At 42.9% G+C, this 20308-nt stretch overlaps 2 protein-coding genes across 5 annotated transcripts in view; one reads left to right on the forward strand and one right to left on the reverse strand.

Annotated features, from left to right (window-relative positions):
• TEAD1 (TEA domain transcription factor 1) overlaps positions 1 to 20308 on the reverse strand; it is a 252832-nt gene that overhangs the window by 215866 nt on the left and 16658 nt on the right. The gene's annotated exons all lie outside the window — the stretch shown is intronic.
• Positions 7515 to 18387, forward strand: LOC307109916 (CDKN2AIP N-terminal-like protein). The gene is given in 3 exon segments (XM_079788887.1): positions 7515 to 17736; positions 17739 to 17746; positions 17750 to 18387. Coding segments are annotated over 3 exon segments (339 nt in total). The 5' UTR covers positions 7515 to 17684; the 3' UTR covers positions 18029 to 18387.

Below are 20308 nucleotides of genomic sequence, written 5' to 3' on the forward strand. Positions count from 1 at the left end.
CTGCTTTCCTCCACAGCAAGTGAGACAAACATCTAGTCATACAAGTACAGCACCACAAGTAAACAAGACTTCTGCTGGCTCTATGCTTCTGCTAAAAGAAGAAAAAAAAAAGTGCTGCAAATGTTATTTCTTTCCCTTACTTAAGTCATCTGGAAAATCTCCAACTAGCCAACAATTTGGTTTACAAAACTCTCCTCCTCGGCACAGCAACTGAGATCTACAAGGATAACATCACAAGGTGAAGAGAGTGCTGGGTTCAAGGTCAAGAGATGACCTTGGGCCAATCACACACCCTTTTTTTCAGCTTAGTTTCCCATCGGTGCAAAATGGGGCTGACACCCTCTCTTCTCCAGGAACAGAGGGCCACCATGGAGAGTGTGAGGGGATACGACGGTGACCACCCGTCCTCTGAGGGGGTCTGCCAGGCTGAGCCTCCCACTCAAGCTTGGAGTGTTCACGAACTTCAGGACACGGGCCATCTGATCCAGCCACACCAGAGGATCCTGAGAGTCCCAGAAGGAACCAAGAAGGAAAGGAGAGCAATGACAAGTCCCAGTTTGACAACAGCAGGCTGCAGCCCGGAGCTCCACTGTCAGCTTTAGAAATCTCAGGAAAACGAGCCTCCGTCCGAGGAAACCTTATCTATAACCCCATTATATAAAACACATTAAAAGTGCCATTAGAACTTAATTATTTAAGTTATAGTATCTTCTTGAAGTATAACGAAACTGTCCTCATGAACATAATTTTAAACCTCAGTGAAGCATTTAATACATTTCTCTTTTAACTACTACATACAGAAAGTCCTGATTCATATACAGTTGCAAATGGTACCTACAAGTATTTAACCTTTTACTTGCAGCCTGGGGAATCTACTCGATAAAACTAATCCAGACACCTGAAGGTAGGACAGTAGGAAAATTGTAAAGATAGGTAACATTTCTTATTAGGAAATGTTCAATTCAGAGAGAGCTGAAGAGTGGTTTCACCAGTCAGTTTAAGCTTTTATTTCTGGAGAAAATCACTGTTAAGATGTATCTTAGAACATAATTCAACGTTCAATGAGGTCAGCTCTAAAGATCCTTAGATACTTAGTACCAGGCTGTGACAGATATTTACGCAAAATTTCAAGAGTCCAATTTATTTTATTTCGCACATTAAAGTTCAAACTAAGTTTCAATTTCATCACTCACACTCGACCCACCCTTGTAAATAAGCCTGGTGAGAACGCAAGCCCGCATTGCCTAATGGTGATCATTCAACTTACTTTAAAAGTTTCAGCAACATACACACATGAGGACAACCAGACTGTATGTGAGGGATTCAGGCAAGGGAGTTTCCTTTGCCAGCCGATATAGGAAAGTGATTTACCACCTCATATGAAATATTTATAGCTCAACCTTTTCTTGAATGGTCAACAACCTGTAGTAAGAAAAAGTAAACTCCTAAGAATTATTATCCACATCACCACAGATAACCCATAAGAGTAAAACATTTTAGTATAATGTACACATTGTGTGTTACATGTATAGCACCATTTTAAAAGTTATCTGTTCGATAAGCAGGTTTTATATATACAAGACACAGCTTCTGGTAATAGCTGGTAGACAAACCAACATCTTGGTAATTTTCACTGTCATCATCTTCACAATAGGAGATAAAATTTTCTTCACTTCTATATGTGTCCAGTGTTTCAATGGGTCTTTCTCATGTTCCTCTGAATACACATATACAAATGCCAGCTAAATGCTGACATTTGCGACATCCACACTTCTATGGAGATAGATCGCAAGGGCATGAGTATCCAGGCTTGGAGCCTTCCCTAAGCAGGGTGAGCACTGGGTTCTTCTCCAGACTGCATCATTCTACAATGACACCAGCTAGGTTCACAGAGGATGGTGCGGTGAGGCCTTTGAAGCCATGAGAGCATTTTTCAGATAAATTTCTTATCTCCCCTTCATTTATCTCTTCTTCTGGAGAATTCACTAGTTCTTTCATTTGGGGGTTGTTTCTTTGTTTCCTCATTTTGGTTGTCTGTTTGGGTTTGTCATGAGAGCATTTTTCATGTTAGATTAAAACTTGGTGGTAGAATTCTCAAATTCTGAAGAACAGGGTAAATGCTCAGGGCCTAGGAAAATGTGAGAAGATACAAAAGACCTGCTGGTTCTCAAAAATGGAAATTACAAGAAAGAAAAAATGTGGATTCTTCTGTTATCTCAGCTCCTGCCTGGGACCTCAAGCCAAGCAAGAAGCCCGGTTTCAAGAGCAATGGAGAAGTTTAGTCCATTCCCCTTTCTCTCCTTCCCAGAGGGTGGAAGCTTTTTCATTCATTCACTCACTCACTCACTCATTCACTAATTCAGTCATCCCACAGATATCCACTGGATGTCTACATTGCAAGGCTAGAGAGCTGGTCACACGCATGGCATATGTTTTTATCAGCATATGTTTAATTATATTTTATTTTGGAGAGTTCTGCCCTTAAAGATACCAAAAAATGAGTAACCATCATCAGAACCATGACTCACTCCTGTTAATAAAAGTTACAGCACTTGGAAATGTTAGCTATTACCATCACTTCCAAATACTTTTACTTGTACACACACACACTCAGAGCTTCTCTGTACTAGCAGAATACAAGGCTGAGATACAGTTACTCCCCTCCAGGCGCTCAGTAAGAGAGAATGAGGTAAGTTCAAGATGTAGAAGACAGTGTGATTAATGCTAATGTTGAGTTACAGTATGGGGGACTGAGGGAAAGAAGGAAGGCTTAGTTGCAGTATCGTGTAGTAGCTGGGAAGGCTGCTGTGAAATAATGGACATTCTTCTCTTTAGAAGAAGAGCTCACAATGGCAAGAGTGTATCCCAAGTAAGTGCAGGTGGAGAAGGCACAGAAGCAGAGAGATGGTAGAGCGTGGTTGAAATTGGGGAATACTGGGTGGGAGTGACTGGCCAGGGGTTGGAAGAGAGGACCAAGACTTTCTCATTGGGCGTTAATATAATGGGGATCACCTGGTATCAGACACCTCAATCATCTGTAACGTCTCAGAGCAGGGAAGAGTGGCTCGTTCAGCAAAATTCCACATACCAAACTGAGTGGTCACACTGCATTCTCCCTGAACTTGTCAGGAGGCTCGTCCAACACACACATCGTCTTCCTCTCGTCTAGGTACATGGAGGGGAGCTCCCAAAACCAACCAACCACAATGCCGACTCAGCCGTAATTGAAGATAAGTATAATAGGACGTGTCTCTGACTTGGCAGGAGTCGAGTTCTTCCAACATAGAACTCTTTCTACTCTCTAAAATGAAACCCACGCCGTTTTTTTTAACAGCATGTCCAGGGCCACTCTGCTTCCAGGGGATTTGCAGTTTTAGTCAATTTGCTTAGAGGATAGCTGTGCAAATTTGCACTACCCCATGAGCCTGGGTTTGAAAAGGAGGGGAGGGATCTCCAGCTATAACAGGAAAGAATTTAATAAAAAGCAGAAGCCAGAGCCCATGCAAACAATGGCTGCTCTTGCAGGTCAACTCACACTGGGCACCGCTCACCCAGCTCTCCAAGGAACGCAACAAATGAATCCCAGTGGCCCCAAAGTCATCCCCTCCACAGGTATATTCTGAATGCCTATTATAGGCAAAGCACTATGGAGACTATAAAGTTGTATGAGCCACAGTCCATACCCTGAAAGAGCTCACAGTTTAGGAGGAAGAAAGGACACCTACAAAGGACGGTTAATCACGCTGGACTTAAAACACACTGGACGGTGAAAGTGGCATGAAGACATTGATGGGCCAAAGGGAGTGAAGACCCCCTTCTGGTAAAGGAAGAGCAAACTGCGAGAAGACTTCCTGAAGGAGGCAGCTGTAGAGAAAGCCAGTGAGCTAGGGGCCATTATCCCCAGGGACTGGGCAGAGGAATCCAGGCTCAGGGAGCGTGGGTGACTTGCACAAGGTCACACACATCATCAGTGGCAGAGCCAAGACCCAAAGGTCTCCTCCTCTGCTAAAAGAAGCTTTCCTAGGAGTACAGCACATTGAGAAAATGCCGTGAATCCAATTTGTAGGAAGGATACCTAATGGGGCACCAGGCTAGAGATACACTGAGGTCACACTGCGGGGTCTCCTACTCCATGCAGAGGGAATGCACGCGCTGGTTGGGGATGAAGCATGTAGGGACTGGGAGGCTTTTGAGGAATGAGAGTTTGGGATCACAAGTAGGTTCTACGAGCCACGGAGGCCAGCGGTCTGGGTTTGTATCCCAGCGCTGACAGCTATGTAAAACTGTGCACAAGGTATTGAATGTCTCTGTGCCTCCACTTCCTCATTTATTAAGTGGGGAGGATAATCCTAAACCTACTTCACAGAATTATTGTGAAAATTAAATGAATTGCAAAGCAGTAAGAATAATGCTATCCATAAGAACTGCTATCAAAGTATTATTAGATAATGATGGTTATATAATGATGCAGCAACTTAATTAACCAGATGAGACTCACTGAGGTTGGCAGATTATCTGAGGGAGGACTGGAGTAGTTCAGACAAGAGAAGATGGTAGTAGCTTCAGGGGGAATGGAAAGGAAGCAACCCATTTGAGGGATCCGGGAACTGGGAAGGAGAGATGGTTCCCTGAGGCTTGCAGCCTGGGAAAAAGGTAGTGCTGCTGGGTGTTGGCCGCTCAGTAACAAGACTCAGAGGATTCTTTGCTGAACTCTGCTCCTTGCACATCCAGGCACACTTCTCTGAGTCTTCCATCTCTATAATGGGGCTAACAATCGTTACCCTTTCTACTTTGGGCATTGTTGTGCGAACTTGGCCACAGGCATTAAGACATAAAGCACTGTACAGATAAAAGGGGCAAAACAAGAAAGAGTTGTGACAAGGGATCAGCCTGGGGAGTGAGCCTCAGGAGAGAGAGGAAACCCAAGTTAACCTTATCCACCCATAACCTTCCCAGATAGGAACATTGAGGGTCAGTTCCACATTCTCACCCTACACAGCTGCAGGCTGGTGCCAGCCCAGGAACACGGACACCTGAGGCTGCCACGGAACAGAGGATAGCACCCCTCAAGGGTCTGGTTCAAGGGGTAGACCAGGAGGCAGCCCCCAATAGGGACAGCAGGATTCTCCATTCCAGGGCACACCAGAAATAAAGTTTGACGTGCAGAGAAAAAGAACACCCGTTGACTCTACCTCCTCCAGCTCTCCGGTCATAAAGCCTGTGAACAGATCAAAAGAAGGGTCTGGAGCCAGCCAGAGAGGGCTGGGGAGGAGAAAGCAGGCCCTGAAGCAGGCAGCCCTCCAGCATTTGCCTTCCACTGTAACCAAATGTTTGTTTACATGCCCTACATTATCTTGTCACTCCTTGGATAAGATTTGTTCTAGAAACTCATTTTTTTTTTTGTTAAGTGCAGCCTATGTCCTCAAGGAAACAATAAAAATCAGCAGCTTGTATTCCCCATGTAAGTTTCCTTCCTTCCTTCCTTCCTTCCTTCCTTCCTTCCTTCCTTCCTTTCTTCCTTCCTTCCTTCCTCCCTCCCTCCCTCCCTCCCTTCCTTCTTTCCTGTTAATCCAAGGATATTTTTTCCATTGATTTTTCGAGAGTGGAAGGGAGGAGGAGAAACAGAAAGAGAAACACATCAATATGAGACACATCAATTGGTTGCCTCCCACATGCACTCCGACCAAGACCAGGGCTGGGGATTGAGCCTGCAACTGAGGTATGTGCCCTTGACTGGAATAGAACCTGGGACCCTTCAGTCTACAGGCCAACACTCTATCCACTGAGCCAAACTGGCTAGGCAAAGTTTTCTTTATTTTACGTTCAATAGGAAATCAGGACCCCAGCCCAAGTCTCTTTTCTGGTAGACCTCATACACCTCCTCACATCATTCACCACCACAGATGGGAACGGTCTCCTTAACACAATTCTCTCTCCCACTAGCTGGGGGCTCCTTGAAGGTCCTTAAAAGAGCCTGGAGTCCTCATTCTTCTCTGAACCCCCACCACCCAACACAGACCCTGGCACATACACTGAAATTTCAGCCCATCTTTGGCACCCAAAGACAGTGAGAGCCCAATAGGCACAACCTGCTCTAATCACGCAACTCTCCCCCATAGTCAAAAAAGACTTTCAACAAAGCAGCACCTCATTTGTTCAAACCTTCCTTGTTTGATTTTCCAAAAACCTGATTACCCAGATACAAAAAGGTGGGGGGGAGGACCTAATTTAGGTGTGAGATCTTAGTTTGTGTTTTGAGAGTTCTGTTTGATACAGGTTCTGAAAAAGTAAAAGGCCTTATCACTCCAAAATACAGTCACTAACTTCAAACCACACAAGAATCGTGCCTTCTCCTTTCAACCAACTTTCCCGTCTGACTTTCAACAGTTTTTAAGTTGATAAACCGAAGGAAGCCTTTATTTAAAGAAAGAAAAAAAGATCTAAGCAAACAGTTCCGAGTGTTCTCTAAGAATGTGGACTCTAAGAATACAATCTGTCCACACAAGGATAAACGCAGTTTTATTAAAGAAAACACAACGGGCTTACACACTCCCTTCAAACAGTGTACACTATACACACAAAGAAGCAAACGCAGACTCAAAGGGACAACAGTCACCAGTGGGGGCCTGCTATGGTTGTGCTCAAAAGCTCAACTCTAAGGCAGGAGCCTATGCTAGAGACAGACTCCTGGCTTTGTCCTTCCCACGGTGATCTTTCTCACGACCATCCAGAGGAGCTCAGATGACTACAGAATCATGCAGTAGAGCTACTTTATTGAAGAAACAGTGAACCGGATTAATCATCCACAAAACCAAGCCCCTTGGCACTAAATATGTTCAAGACTTCAAACACTCCTGGAGTTTCAATTTATTCTAAATATAGACCTGAAATCATAAACTAAGGAGCGAAAGCAGCGGGGTTTTAAATGATTGACCAACTCCATTCAAATATCCCACACTGCTCTTCTGAGGGAAAATAAATGCGTCAAGAAATACAATTTCTGCCCAGGCCTGGTGGCTCAGTTTGTTGGAGCAGCATCACAGACACCAAAAAGGACGTTGGTTCTGCTCCTCCTCGTTGAGTGTGTACAGGAAGCAATGGATCTATGTTTCTCCCTCACATCGATGTTTCTCTTTCTCTTTTTTTAAAAACATTTTTATTGATTTCAGAGAGGAAGGGAGAGGGAGAGGGAGACAGAAACATCAATAATGAGAAAGAATCATTGATTGGCTGCCTCCTGCACACCCCACACTGGGGATTGAGCCCACAACCCAGGCATGTGCCCTGATCTGACTGAGAATCTAACTGTGACCTCCTGGTTCATAGGTCGACACTCAACCACTGAGCCACACTGGCTGGGCTCTTTCTCCCCTCCCTTCCTTCCCTCCTTTCCTCCCTCCCTCCCATTCTCCCTTCCTCCCCTCCCTTTCTCTCTCCCTTCCTTTCCCCTTCCCTTCCCTTCCCTTCCCTTCCTTCCTCTCTTTAAAATCTATAAACATATACTTGGGTGAGGATTAAAAAAAGAAGAAGAAGAAGGAAAGAAATACAATTTCTATAAATTCTCCTATCATGGGAACAAAAGTATGGCCTTTAAGAACATTAGCAGAGCCCTAACCGGTTTGGCTCAGTGGATACAGCGTCAGCCTGCGGACTGAAGGGTCCCAGGTTCAATTCCAGTCAAGGGCGTGTACCTTGGTTGCGGGCACATCCCCAGTAGGGGGTGTTGCAGGAGGCAGCTGATGGATGTTTCCCTCTCATTGATGTTTCTAACTCTCTATCACTCTCCCTTCCTCTCTGTAAAAAATCAATAAAATATATATATTTTTTAAAAAGAACATTAGCAGAAACTAAAATATATGCAAAACTTATTTCTACCACACTCCACAGATAAAACGACACTATTTTGTTTAATAATTTAAAAATATATTGTGTGTTTATAGTTTGGATCCTCTAACTACTTGAGCATTTGTCAAGCACCTGGATGTCAGAATTATAAAACTGAATGACCATTCTGCTCCTGTCCACAAGGAGCTCATACATTGGGTATTTGTACCTAAAATGAAAGGGTTTAATGGGTGATGCTCTTTTATTTAAGAAACTTTTAGTAATAGAAAAAAGGTCCGAGGTTCTTTGCAGCGGTGTTTTATTTTCCCCAGTTAAAGAACTGGCATAAATAGAATGATCTAAAAGGGAGATGCTGCTAAACCCAAGTTGGGGAATTTGAATCAGAACATTATTCATCAAAGGACCTGCTAGGTGGCAAGGCCTCGCTAGATATTGATCACAATCAATCTCCACTCTTCATAATGAATTCATATACCACTTGACTAACTTTCCTAGATTAAAACACTCCCAGGCCTGTGCTTGACTCTATGGCAGATAACTAATGCTTCCCCAAAAAGATCACACATTCACTTTACTCTATTTGAATAATTTCTCAAACAGTGGGCTGGGTCCAGATAACTCTACATGAAGCTAATCTTCAACAAGTGGGGAGAGGAGCTCTGGTCACTGGGATTTCATTCATTCCAACTCATTCAACAAATATGTATTAAGCACCAACTCCAGGGACTTTCTCAACACTGAGCAGTTATACTGGCAAAGAAAACAGACATGGAGCCTTCCCTCATGGGGCTTACAATCTAGCAAGTAAGTCAGGTAATCAATACAGTTTATTCGTTTATTCATTTTATGGAGGGGAAATAAATGAACAGGATGCAGGGATTCTGAATGACAAGCAGCTGGGTGGGAAGGCAGAGGGGAAGATAGGCACCTACTGGATGGGATAGTTAGGCCAGGGAGAGTCTCTTTGAAGAGAAAACCCTACAAAAGACATATTCTTGTAACTTTCAAAATACCTGTTACAAAGGCCGGTATAACTGTTACTGAAAAATATTCTGAATAACTAATATATATATAACTTAGAAAAGAGAAAAATATTTTTAAAAGAATGATGCTAAATTAATTTATAAATTAAATGAAACCCCAATAAACACAGTTTCAGAAAAAGTTTTAAAATAGACAAAAGTGCTTCTAAAAAATAAATACATAGGTAAACTTGTGGGGAAATAACAGGGGGGAAATTCTTAAAAAGGAGGGTAATGAGAAAGAAGTAACTGAATTATGTATTAAAACCCTTCACAGAGCTATAATAATTAAAGATCCGGTAGATAGTGAAACATATATGAATTTAATGTATGGATTCAAGGAGAAAAGATTCAATGACTAGCTGGGACAAGCAAGCATTAGGTAAAAATATCTGGATCCCCACCTCACTCTTTATAACACACTAGATAAATTCTAGACACATTCAAGTATGTGAAGTATGTTATGACTTCTTTTTCTTTTTAAGTAGAAGACTCTTTTCCAATAAGTTAGTCTTTTGCGTGCAAAAAAAAAAAAAATACACACACACCTTGGAACCATAAGAGTTGCTAAATCTGACTTAAATGTAATTTGTGCCTGGAAAAGTTATATAAATAACAAGGAAACTCAAAAGGTCATAACAAACCTAGAAAGAATATGTGGGATTACCCCATCTCACAGTCCCCTGAAGTTCCCTGAGAGACTATTAGCAGTGCTTCTCAAATTTTAATGTGCATATTGTTCACCCGGAATCTGGTTAAAATGAGACTTCTAACTCGGCAGGCCTGGAGTGGGGTCTCAGATTCTGCATTTCTAACCAGCCCCCAGGCGATGTCATGTAGCTAAATATTACAGAACTTCTCTAAAGAGACATGGAGCTAGAACTGAAGAGGCCTCAGATGACTTCAAAGAATCACCTGGGAGGTTTCAGAAGGAACACCCACTTAAGCATCACCTTGTGTCATTCTGATTTAGGTCAAGGGTGAACAGTGGGAACCAATATTTTTTTAAAAAACTCCCTGTGTGACAAAGATATTCAGCCTGATTTGAAATCCAGTGGAGAAGACTGTCTGAGTTCCTTCCTGCTCTTGCTGTGCTCCAAATGCCACAGAGAGACCTGTCTGAACTTGTAGTTTTAAACCATTCCTTTCCCATCCCCAGATCCCACCTGCCCTCCCGCTCCCACCCCCAAGTCACCTTTCTGCAGCCTTGTCCTAACAATCTCCTCCCACTACAAAGGCTGACAAAAGGGAGAGAGCACAGCAGAGGAGGACTAGGAGCATGGTTAAGGGACATCCCACATCTGACATCCCTGTGAGGGCTCAGGCTTGGTCACTGTTTAGCCATTACTTGTGATCCCAGGTAAGCCTCCTATCCTCTTAGACTCCACTTCCTCATTTATAAAACCCAGGTTGTTCTGAGGCATAATCAAGTTAACCTATTGTAAGAAATATGTGTAAACTGTAAAGCATCACAGGAACATTAGTTATTTATTAGGTATGTGACATCTGGGAATACACACAATTCCGAACCACTCACACTGACGTCCCAATAACTTTGTACATCATTCCCCTTCCCATGCCTTCTCAATTCAAGGAAAACAGGTTTCTCCAAGTTTCCATTTTCTAAATATACAAACTAAACTTCATGAATAAAAATAGGTAGAACATAACGTTTCATATCCAGCCTAAACTGAAAAGGGCTTCAAATTTGTAGAACATGCCAATAAATGAATGCTGCGTTATATCTGCTAATGTACATACTAAGGGATTTGCAAAACAAATTCTAACTTCTTAAACAACTTCTACTCCATTTCTAAGTGTTAGGTCCCACCTAAAATGTATACTGCCCCGTCTCCCCCACCCCACCCCACCCCCGCTCCAAATCTGGGGAACAGTAGAGGAAGCAGGCGTTTTGTTTCCATCCACACAGGCACACATCTTAATTGGTCTCCTCAAGAGAGAGGTATTTGCTATGTAATCCATTTGCTAATAAAATCCACTGAATTTGGAAGATTCCCTGACAAAGGAAGCTTGAAACACGTGCCCAAGAGACACACTGGATCTATCTGCCAAGGGCCACTGAGAGCACACCTTTCGCACTGCGCAGGGATGGGAGGGGAGAAGAAGGAGGTGGCGCCACCAGGCAGGACTCTCAGACCTAATAACACACCTGGCTTCCCTCTTCCCAGGTGCTCAGCCAACCAGAACTCCTCCATGTCCAGGGGGTATGACTAGGAAAATTCCTCACCTGCCACGTTGGAATTAAGCACCCCATAACCTAACCCCACAAGGCGTACCAGGCAGCCAAAAGGCCTAAGCCAGGCCTTGAAATGTCCCAGTGTCAGCCACAGGTGAAGGGTCCAGGTAGCTAAGCATCCTCATGATATTCCCTCAGACTAAATCCATAGTAGACAACACGGGCACGATAGCAGCCCTGCAGAGCCAACCACACAGACTCCAGATACTACCACAGGGAGCGTGCTGCCTTCAGACAGTGGGCCCCTCCAGAACACCACACAGGCATATTTCCCAGCAAACTGGTTGTCCAGAGACCATTTGGTTTCAATTAACAGAAACCCACTCCCAATAACCTAAGAGGGGGGGGGGGGGAGGGTAAGGTTCATTATAAGGCCAAGGGGTCTATCAGAAGACCCCTGAATTGGGAACTACAGCCAGCTCTGATGGGAAATGGAAACCAGGAAATGGAAAACCATAAGGAAATGAAACTATTCCCAAGGTCTCTCACCTCCTCCTCTGCACAACAGCTTTCTTCTTTTCTCTCTGCAAAGCCGTTTTGAGTCCACACTTCTCTGTACTCGTGGGTCAAACATCTACTCCCCAGGTAGCTTTGCCCTGAACTACAGTGTTAGCATCAGAGACAAACTAGGATTGCTGTCTCAATCCCAACATATTCAGGAGACAGAGTTTAACTCAGCTGGGTCAGATGTGCCCCTTTGATCCAAACATCAGAGAGAAGGTGGGTGAGCTGGTCTAACCATAGAGGATATTTACCTGTCCAGCACAATTACAAAAAAATAACAGTACAAATGGCAGCTTGATGAACTCCAACCTTTGTTAAAGCCACAAGGTTTTCCAAAGGTATCATCTTGACTTCTTATCATCACTCCAAGGAAGCACAGCTGTATACAGCCAGATCCTCAAATAACAGATAAATGTCTTCTTTGTAGCTTGCTTCCTGGTTGCTTGGGTTGGAGAAAAAAAAGTGTTTTGTTGTTATCAAATAGGAATTTATTTCTGGTTCGTCCCTTTGCCTGGAAATGAGCAGGACCTGGACAATTCACAAAAACGTCCTTGAGATCATGAATGCAAGGACGGGGGAGAGAGGCAGCCACGGTGGAGACACACACAACACCCACACAGAGAACTGAAGCCTTCAAGGCAGCTGTACGAAAATCATTTTCCACAGGTAGAATCAATTCTGTATAAAGGTTAAATTAAACAAAGGTCCTTCCTTACAAAAGCCACTGGGCTTTTCATAAAGTAGCCCCAAAGACTCCATCAGTCGGAGTTTCTTTCACCTAGGGGCAACAAACACATTCCTCACAGATCATGGGCTGTTCTGTGCAGTCGCTAATAAGATATCTGTTACAGGAGGCTTACAAATCCATTTACATTGATTTTAATTAAGGAATCAATCCCTGGCCCTGAACAACTTGGTCCAGAGACGATAAGCAATTCAAGATTCAGTCTGTATTCCCAGCCTAAAATCTGCATTAAAGAGAAGTTAATTCTCAGATCAATGCAGGACAAATAAAAATAATTGGGTTTGTATCTCTCAGCAAAAAGAAACGTCTCTTCCAAGTTTAGACAATAACTCTCCACACATTAATAAGAGGACTATATTTCCAGTGACTTCCTAACAAACTCAACTAGGCAAAGGGATTTTTGGTAAAAGCTTTACATATGGAAAACTGGGGTCAGATATTATGACTCTCAGTCAAACCTCTGAAGTCAACTGAGCCCAACTTTCTCAAAAGCTTATCAGAACCTTTCAGGCCAGACAGAGGTTGAACAGAGAATTACCCAAACACAAAACACAAATGACAAGTAAGAACAAAGTGGCACTCACCAGCCCGGCTGTGCTCTGAATCAGCCGTGCTTCATTAAAGAGGCAGGCAAACTTTTGCATTTGCTTTTATTTTATCTTTTATAAAGGCTGAGGTAGAATTTGACCTTTCTGACCTTTCTGAGCTGACTATGAATTGGAAACAAGCTCAATTTAAAAGACAGCATCAATGTATGACTGCTCATCATTTCATTTTTTTTAAATATATTTTTATTGATTTCAGAGAAGAAGGGAGAGGGAGTGAGAGAGATAGAAACATCAATGATGAATGAGAATCATTGATTGGCTGCCTCCTGCATGCCCTCTACTGGGGATGGAGGCCACAACCCGGGTATGTGCCCTTGATTGGAATCAAACCTGGGACCCTTCAGTCCGCAGGCCGACGCTCTATCCACTGAGCCAAACCAGCCAGGGCATCATCATTTCATTTTGTTTCCTTCTTTTTCCTGGTCTACACAGCCTATTTTTAGACTTTTATCAGAACTTCCAATGACTCCTCATAAACCTATAGTGGAAAAAAAGTCTAGTTTCAGTCCCATTTTCTCAAATCCCCCAGCTAGCCAATACCAATTGATGCAGGAACAGAAGAGTTAGCCAATACGTGAAAACACATCACACTTGATTTTAATTTTTTAACATCAAAAAAAAGTCCATAAACTCACAAACAAAACAGAAAGCAGCAGTGAGCACCTACCCCACACAGTCAGGGACCCCAACCTGTGTCTGCTCCAACTTAGGAACTCAGACAACAAGTGGAGGCTGCTCAGAAAAGAGAAGAATAAATCCAAGTTGCAACAGACCCATTCCATTAGGAGACAACCACTTCATGTTTCTCCCTTACTTTTAAAAATATTTAATAGGACAGTTATCAAATTGATTTTGAAGTTGGTAAGAACAGCCTGAAACACTGCAAAAGGAACCCCCCCGGCCCCCCACCCTGACAAAGACCCTGTGTATAAGGAAATAAACTGTGAGCAAGAGACAGACCAGAGCTCAGGCGGCTGGCACAAGCTTGTATTCTCTCCTCTCTCCTTCCCTCCTTCCTCCCCTCCCTCTCTTCCTTTCTCTCTGTTTCTCAACTGGGTGAACAAAACAAAAGGAGTTGACACTTTAGCTATACATATGGACTCCAGAGCTCTCTGCCTAATGTCAGCTTGCCTGCCCACAAGTTTGAGGATTCACTGGAACACTAAAGCTCCTTGAAACGTTGCCATGCGTTTGCTGGAGCCTTTCGGCAGACGCAGCCTGCCACCTTCCCTGGCTGAGTCGTGCAGGGCTGCGCAGCAGAGCAGGGCATGCCAGTGTAGCCTGACATTCAGATCAAGACCACAAATTATAACCAGTTTCAGTAAATTGACTCGAGTGCCTTTGTTCCTCAGACATACATCTTCCTACGGCTTACAAATGCAGGCAGCAGAACCTAACCACCAACGAGACTAGAGCCAACACTGGGAAAGGAAGTTATTGAAGCCTGGATTTCCTGCTTTTGCTTGTAGCCAAGAACTATGAGGCTTGTAGTGGTTTCAGGAACTGACTCATCTAATGATTCATGGATAAGATACTGCTTTTAATATGTTTCTGACCCGACAGCTCAAGAACTTCACAACCAATCTGAACCTGTGCTTCACTCTTATTTGCAAATGAACAGTCACAAGCACAATAAACAGGAGGACAAGAGTTAATGAAACAATGAAAACATCACACCAGGGGCAGGAAGAGTGGAATGTGACTATCACATGGGAAGCCATGAGCAAAAGCCTAATCCGTGGGCTGTGACTTGACAGCGTCCAAACTTCCCAACAGTGGATAACAGGTGGGATAAGGTTTATTTTTAGATGTCATTCCCCTAGATGTAAAAATAGATTTAGCACGGCAATATTTTAATTCAGGAGCATCTGGGGTTGTGACTCTAAATACCCAAGATGTAAAGAAGTATGTAGCTCCAGGTTTAACTGTTACATCTGCAAGCCAGAGAGAGTGAGGGTTAACCCGCTAATGAGTAATGGACAATAAAGGGCTCGCAGTGGAACCCATTCTCTTAACTCATCCTCTAAGGAAGACTGCAATTCGGTTATTTTCACTCACCTTCAGACCACTGTTCTCCCCTCTCCACACCCACATGCTCGCACGAATACATACACACACACACAGAGTCCTGAAGAGCAAAGCTCTCTAAGAGTACAAAGTCAGGAGCTGATGTCCCCGTGAATTCATTCATCAACGAGAAGTGAGGGGGGGAAAAGTTTTCAATCCTCCCTCATCAAGCTGATCCTTGGGTCTTTCCCACCCCCCTCAATATAGGACATTCGGCACAGGCCCAGTTCCGGGGGTCGGGGGTGGGGGTGGGGGGGACTTTCAAAGTGTTGACAGGTTTCAACACAAGCCCAGTGGCACAGAGGGAAAGGGGGTAAAGAAAACAAAAAATGTAGGCTGGTTGGGGGGCGGGGGTGGAGGAAGCAATGAGAACAGTTGACCAGGCAGGGCCAAAGTGCAGGGCTGGCTGGCAGGCGCTGCTAGGCTGGGCTCCTCAACTAATTTACTGACATGACGTCAGTGGCTCCAGTCCAGCCTTTTCCTTGGTAGCTTTTACCACATGCCTCCTGAAGCCTCCACTCTGCTAGGGAGCCACAGGACCACAATGAAAATTCCCTTTGTGAAATCAAGTTTACCTCGGGGCACAGAGGCCAGCCTATGAATTACAGGCTCCTCACCCTCTCTGTGCCCACCAAGGAAAAGGGAGGGAATAAACCCCAAAAATACTGTACTTTCCTTAATACAGAGGAACCATTAAAAGAAGCTAACCGCCTTAAAAAAAAAAAAAAATTTTTTTAAGCCTAAGGGCCTTGGGAGGGGCGCAAAATTTCACAGTTCAGGACACTAATTAACTTCTCAGGGATGTCATTAATGATGATAACTTCAGGACTATTCACTCATTCTGTTGTGAGGCTGTACTGTGACTTTGAATGCATAGGGCTTTGTTTCACCACCACCACCAACAACAAAAAGTATTACTGAAGTGGAAACTCCAGGCCTGAACAGGACCTCTGAAGAAAGTATTACAGCAGCTTATCTTTAAAATGAGTTTTTCATTGTTGCTGTTGTTTGGGTTTTGCCTAAGTGCATATTCTGTGATGCACCAACATGGGCATAAAACAATATCCAAGAAGCAAAGACAGGAATTACTAAAAATAAGTCTAATAGCAGACCTGTTAAACAAAAAATACTCATTTTAGACTTACAGGCTTTTTATTGTATACCCACAACAGCATAACAGCTGTGTTTCATGTAAGACTCCACTACACAAATGAAACTATAAACCTTTAAAAAAAAATTTAGCTGCCCGACCACAGTGGCTCAGTTGTTGAGGGTCAACCTATGAACCAGAAGATCACGATTTGCTTCCAGTCAGAGCACATGTCTGTGTTGTGGGCTCGATCCCCAGTGGGAGACGTGCAGTAGGCAACCAATCAATATTTCTATCTCTCTCTCCCTCTCTCTTCCTCTCTAAAACCAATAAAAATATATTTTTTTAAATTAGCTAATAAAAATAATGTGTTAGTGATAAATTCTTCAAATGACTCAAAAATTAAATATACTCGATTTTAAACACTTCAGGAGAGGAAGGTATAACAGTTAAGTATTTACTCAAACAGATGTGTGCAAACTACCCCAAAGAATATTATCAAATTACAGTCTGTAGTCTGAATGGCTCTGAGAGGTAATAAGAAATTTCTCACCTTCTAGTTATTTAAACAAAGGGTAGACCAAACATCACTAAAATCTTCTGTGAAGCCTAAGTTATCATGAGCTTTGGCCTTTGAGGTGAGAGTCAAACCATGAACTGTCCATGGGGAATTCTTCAATTTGGCCTTTTTCTTAACAGAGAAAATGATAAGAGGACAAGCACAGGCATGGAAGTGGCAAATGAGAGTCAACGGGGCCAGCATGAGACAAGTGTGCAAGGAAACTTTTTTTTACCATGGATCAACAAGTTGACATAGTTGGGGGATGGGGAGCAGAGACCCTAGCACCATATTGTAGCCCTGAAATACCATTTCCCACTAAAATAAACCAAAATTCTACAGAAATGATCCATTTTAAGTCCAAGAACATATAAGAAGAGACTGGATAGCAAGTAAGCTATCAAAAACTAGCAGGGTCACATCAAAAGGACACATGAGTCAACTAAAGAAACTCCCATTGGCCAAAGATGGTACCAACTGAGCATCAATGAAGAGAGTAACTGATGATGCCTTGATGTGTGGCTGAGGAGACGAGAAGAGATAAAACAAAGAACTTATATACTTATATGCATAGCCATGGACACAGGAAATCAGATAGTGAAGACCTGGGGGGATGGGTAGAGACTGGGAAGGAGGGGTGTGGAGGGGGAGAACGGGTGATACCTGTAATACTATCAACAACAAAAAATGTATTTTTTAAAAAGTAACTACAATGGATTCAAAAGCATCCAATCATTTAAAACCTATGATTGTATAAGGATACTAAAAAAACAAAAACAGAAACCTGCCTTTCCTGTATAAACTATACACCAGGTTAACCAAATAATTGATGAGAAAAAGTCTCTCTAAAAGAAGGCATGAGTGGGGGGGGGGGGGGGGTGAGGGGAACCAATGAGGAAATAAGGACACATATGTAATACCTTAATCAATAAAGAAAAAAAAAGAGTATTCTAGGAGCAGGTCTGGTCCTTGGCGGCAGAGGGCACCATGATGGGTGGCGAGGCCACCGCAGCAGCAGGGGAGCGGGTTTCAGGAGTACGGTAGGTACCTAGCTGTTCCACTCCCTGGCTTCCTTGGAGAGCAAAAAGCAACGGAAGGCCCGCTTAGAATTCATCCTGTGCCACCTGCCCCACACTTGCGACCCTCCCCATGGCGGCAGCCACCTGGACCAGCTGCTGTTCCTCTCTCTGGTCTCGGCCAACCACCTCTTCCTGGGTTGCAGTTACAACAAAGACCTTTTAGATAAGGTGACAGAAATGGCTGATGGGATTGAAGTGGAAAACCTGCCGTTTACTACCAGAAGTAAATTAATGAAAAAGCATCAAAGCTAAGGCAGAAGATGCATCACATTTTCATTATCAGCTATAGGCTATCAGGGAGGCTAGGACGAATGTGACTTTGGCCACAGAAGCTCTCTTAAGACCCCTGGTACCACCAATAGGTAGGAAAGAGGCAGCTGGGATGAAAGTGGCATTTTAAAAGGTCTCATTCTCCCAGGAGCTATCACTGTAAAAGTACGCATGGATATTCATGTATTTATAAAGCATGTATTTTTATTCTGTTCTGAATATCAAACTTTTTGTTAAAATGCATCTTTCTTTTTAATGTTGATGTAAAAATGGCAGGTCATGGATTTTACACTTTGGATTTCTCAACAATATACCTTTAAGTATGATTCTGGTTTTATGGTCTTTCTCCCCACTTCCCGCCCCCCCCGCCCCCCCCCCCCCCGCCCCTATTGAGGCAAGCCAGATCCCTTATTTCCAATTTCTATCTGAAGTTTACTCCGTCCACATAATCCACTGCCACACACACTCATCTTTTTGTAATGAGGTGAGAGTGAGAATCAAACCATAGGCTTCAGGTACCCATCAGCTCAAGGGAAGAGGCAGCCTACAAAAGAGCATCTGATCTTACTTTAAAACTGACAAAAGATTCCATAGTTGGATCCAGGCAGCCAGTTGGTCTGTAGTGAAGGTCACTCCCAGCTGCTGAGTAAAGGTCACTTATTTTTTCTGGAGGGAGCCTTAGGCTCTTATCTTCTCCTAGACTTGAGGAACTGCCGAGCACAGAGCCCCCTCAAGAAATTCTTTATTGCAGTGCTGCTCTGCTCTGAAATTCTGGTATTAATTTCCCCCTTTTAGTTAATGTATCTGTTCTTTATCCCTTCCCCGCTCCTCTTTTTTATTTAATATCCACCATTAAGTACTTATCTCCAAGCATAAATATTGAGAGAGGGACATCATTTAGGAGGCAGCAATGTAATAGTCAATCACAGTATGATTCATTCATCATGGTGCTTGATCCTGGGGACAGTAGTGAATAAGACAGTGGATCCTACTTTAGCTTAACCTACTGATAAACCCAGGTACTTGAACACCCAGAAGTGCTAAAGAGGAGAGCTGGCTGTGGGAGCATGGTATCTGGTGGCAGAGAAGTGGGACGACTCTTGCCATGGCTTAAGGCTACTAGTAAGACCAGGCTGCACACTTTGGAAGGGCCTCATCTTTGTGCAGCTTTTGGCTCTCATCTCTAGTGACCACTAGGATGGACCAAAGTTGGAAGAAACAGGATCTCTGACCTATAATCTTGAACAAGCCACTTCTCTCCTCCAGCCTTACCTGGAAAATAAGAGATCGTAGAAATATCTACCACCAGAACTATGGCAAGGATTAAGACCAAGCACAAGCTTAATGAGCCTTAGCCTCTTCTTTTCCTCAAATGTAGCCTAGCCTCTTTCATTTTAATTATCTGTACAAACCTGTGAGGCTTCAAAAAACGAATTATCAAGTGGAAAAAAATAATAAAAGAGTATTCTAGCTAATAAATGAAAAAGGAATGAGAGAATTGGAATATTACCAGTGACGCATATGAAATAATAGACATAGGCAGAAATCATAAATCAATGATTGCTAATATCACAAAGATGAGACAACTACACATCAGGAGCCTCCTGATGGAATACTAGTTATAAAATATTCCTGTCCAAAAAATAAAAAATTTAACCTGAATCAGACCAAGCTTCTAGATCTAAATCCCCATTTATAGGAAATACAGAAGATAGAACATGATAACCAGGACATGGGAATGCAACTGCAAAATTCAAAATGAGGAAAACGCCACAAGAGAAACAATGAGGCTTTTTCAATAACAAATCAACTGCAAGAAAGAAAGAAAAAAAAAAAGGCAGAGGAGAGGCCTTAAAAGATTTTTAAGAAACATATTAACCAAATATAACCTGTTGATCTTGTTTGGAACCTGAATTGAACAAACCAACTGTGGGAAAACATTTGAGACAATCCAGGAAAGTTTAACAGCAACTAGGTATTTGATATTGAAGAATTATTAAAATGTTCCTATGATATTGTACTTGGTGGTTGTTGTTTTTTTAAAGAATCATATTTTTAAAAATACGTACCAAAAAAAATTATAGATGGTATTATATTTGAGAGAGGAGATGGGGGGTTAGAAGAAACAATAATGGCCATGACCTTATGACTACTGCTAAGTGATGGTGGTCCCATGGGGGCTCATTACCCTCTACTGTGCTGAATTTTTCCATAATAAAACTTTTGAAAACCTTAAATTAAAAGTAGACAGCAATCCTGTCC

Source organism: Cnephaeus nilssonii (genome assembly GCF_951640355.1).
Source record: "Cnephaeus nilssonii genome assembly, chromosome: 13".
NCBI lineage: Eukaryota > Metazoa > Chordata > Mammalia > Chiroptera > Vespertilionidae > Cnephaeus > Cnephaeus nilssonii.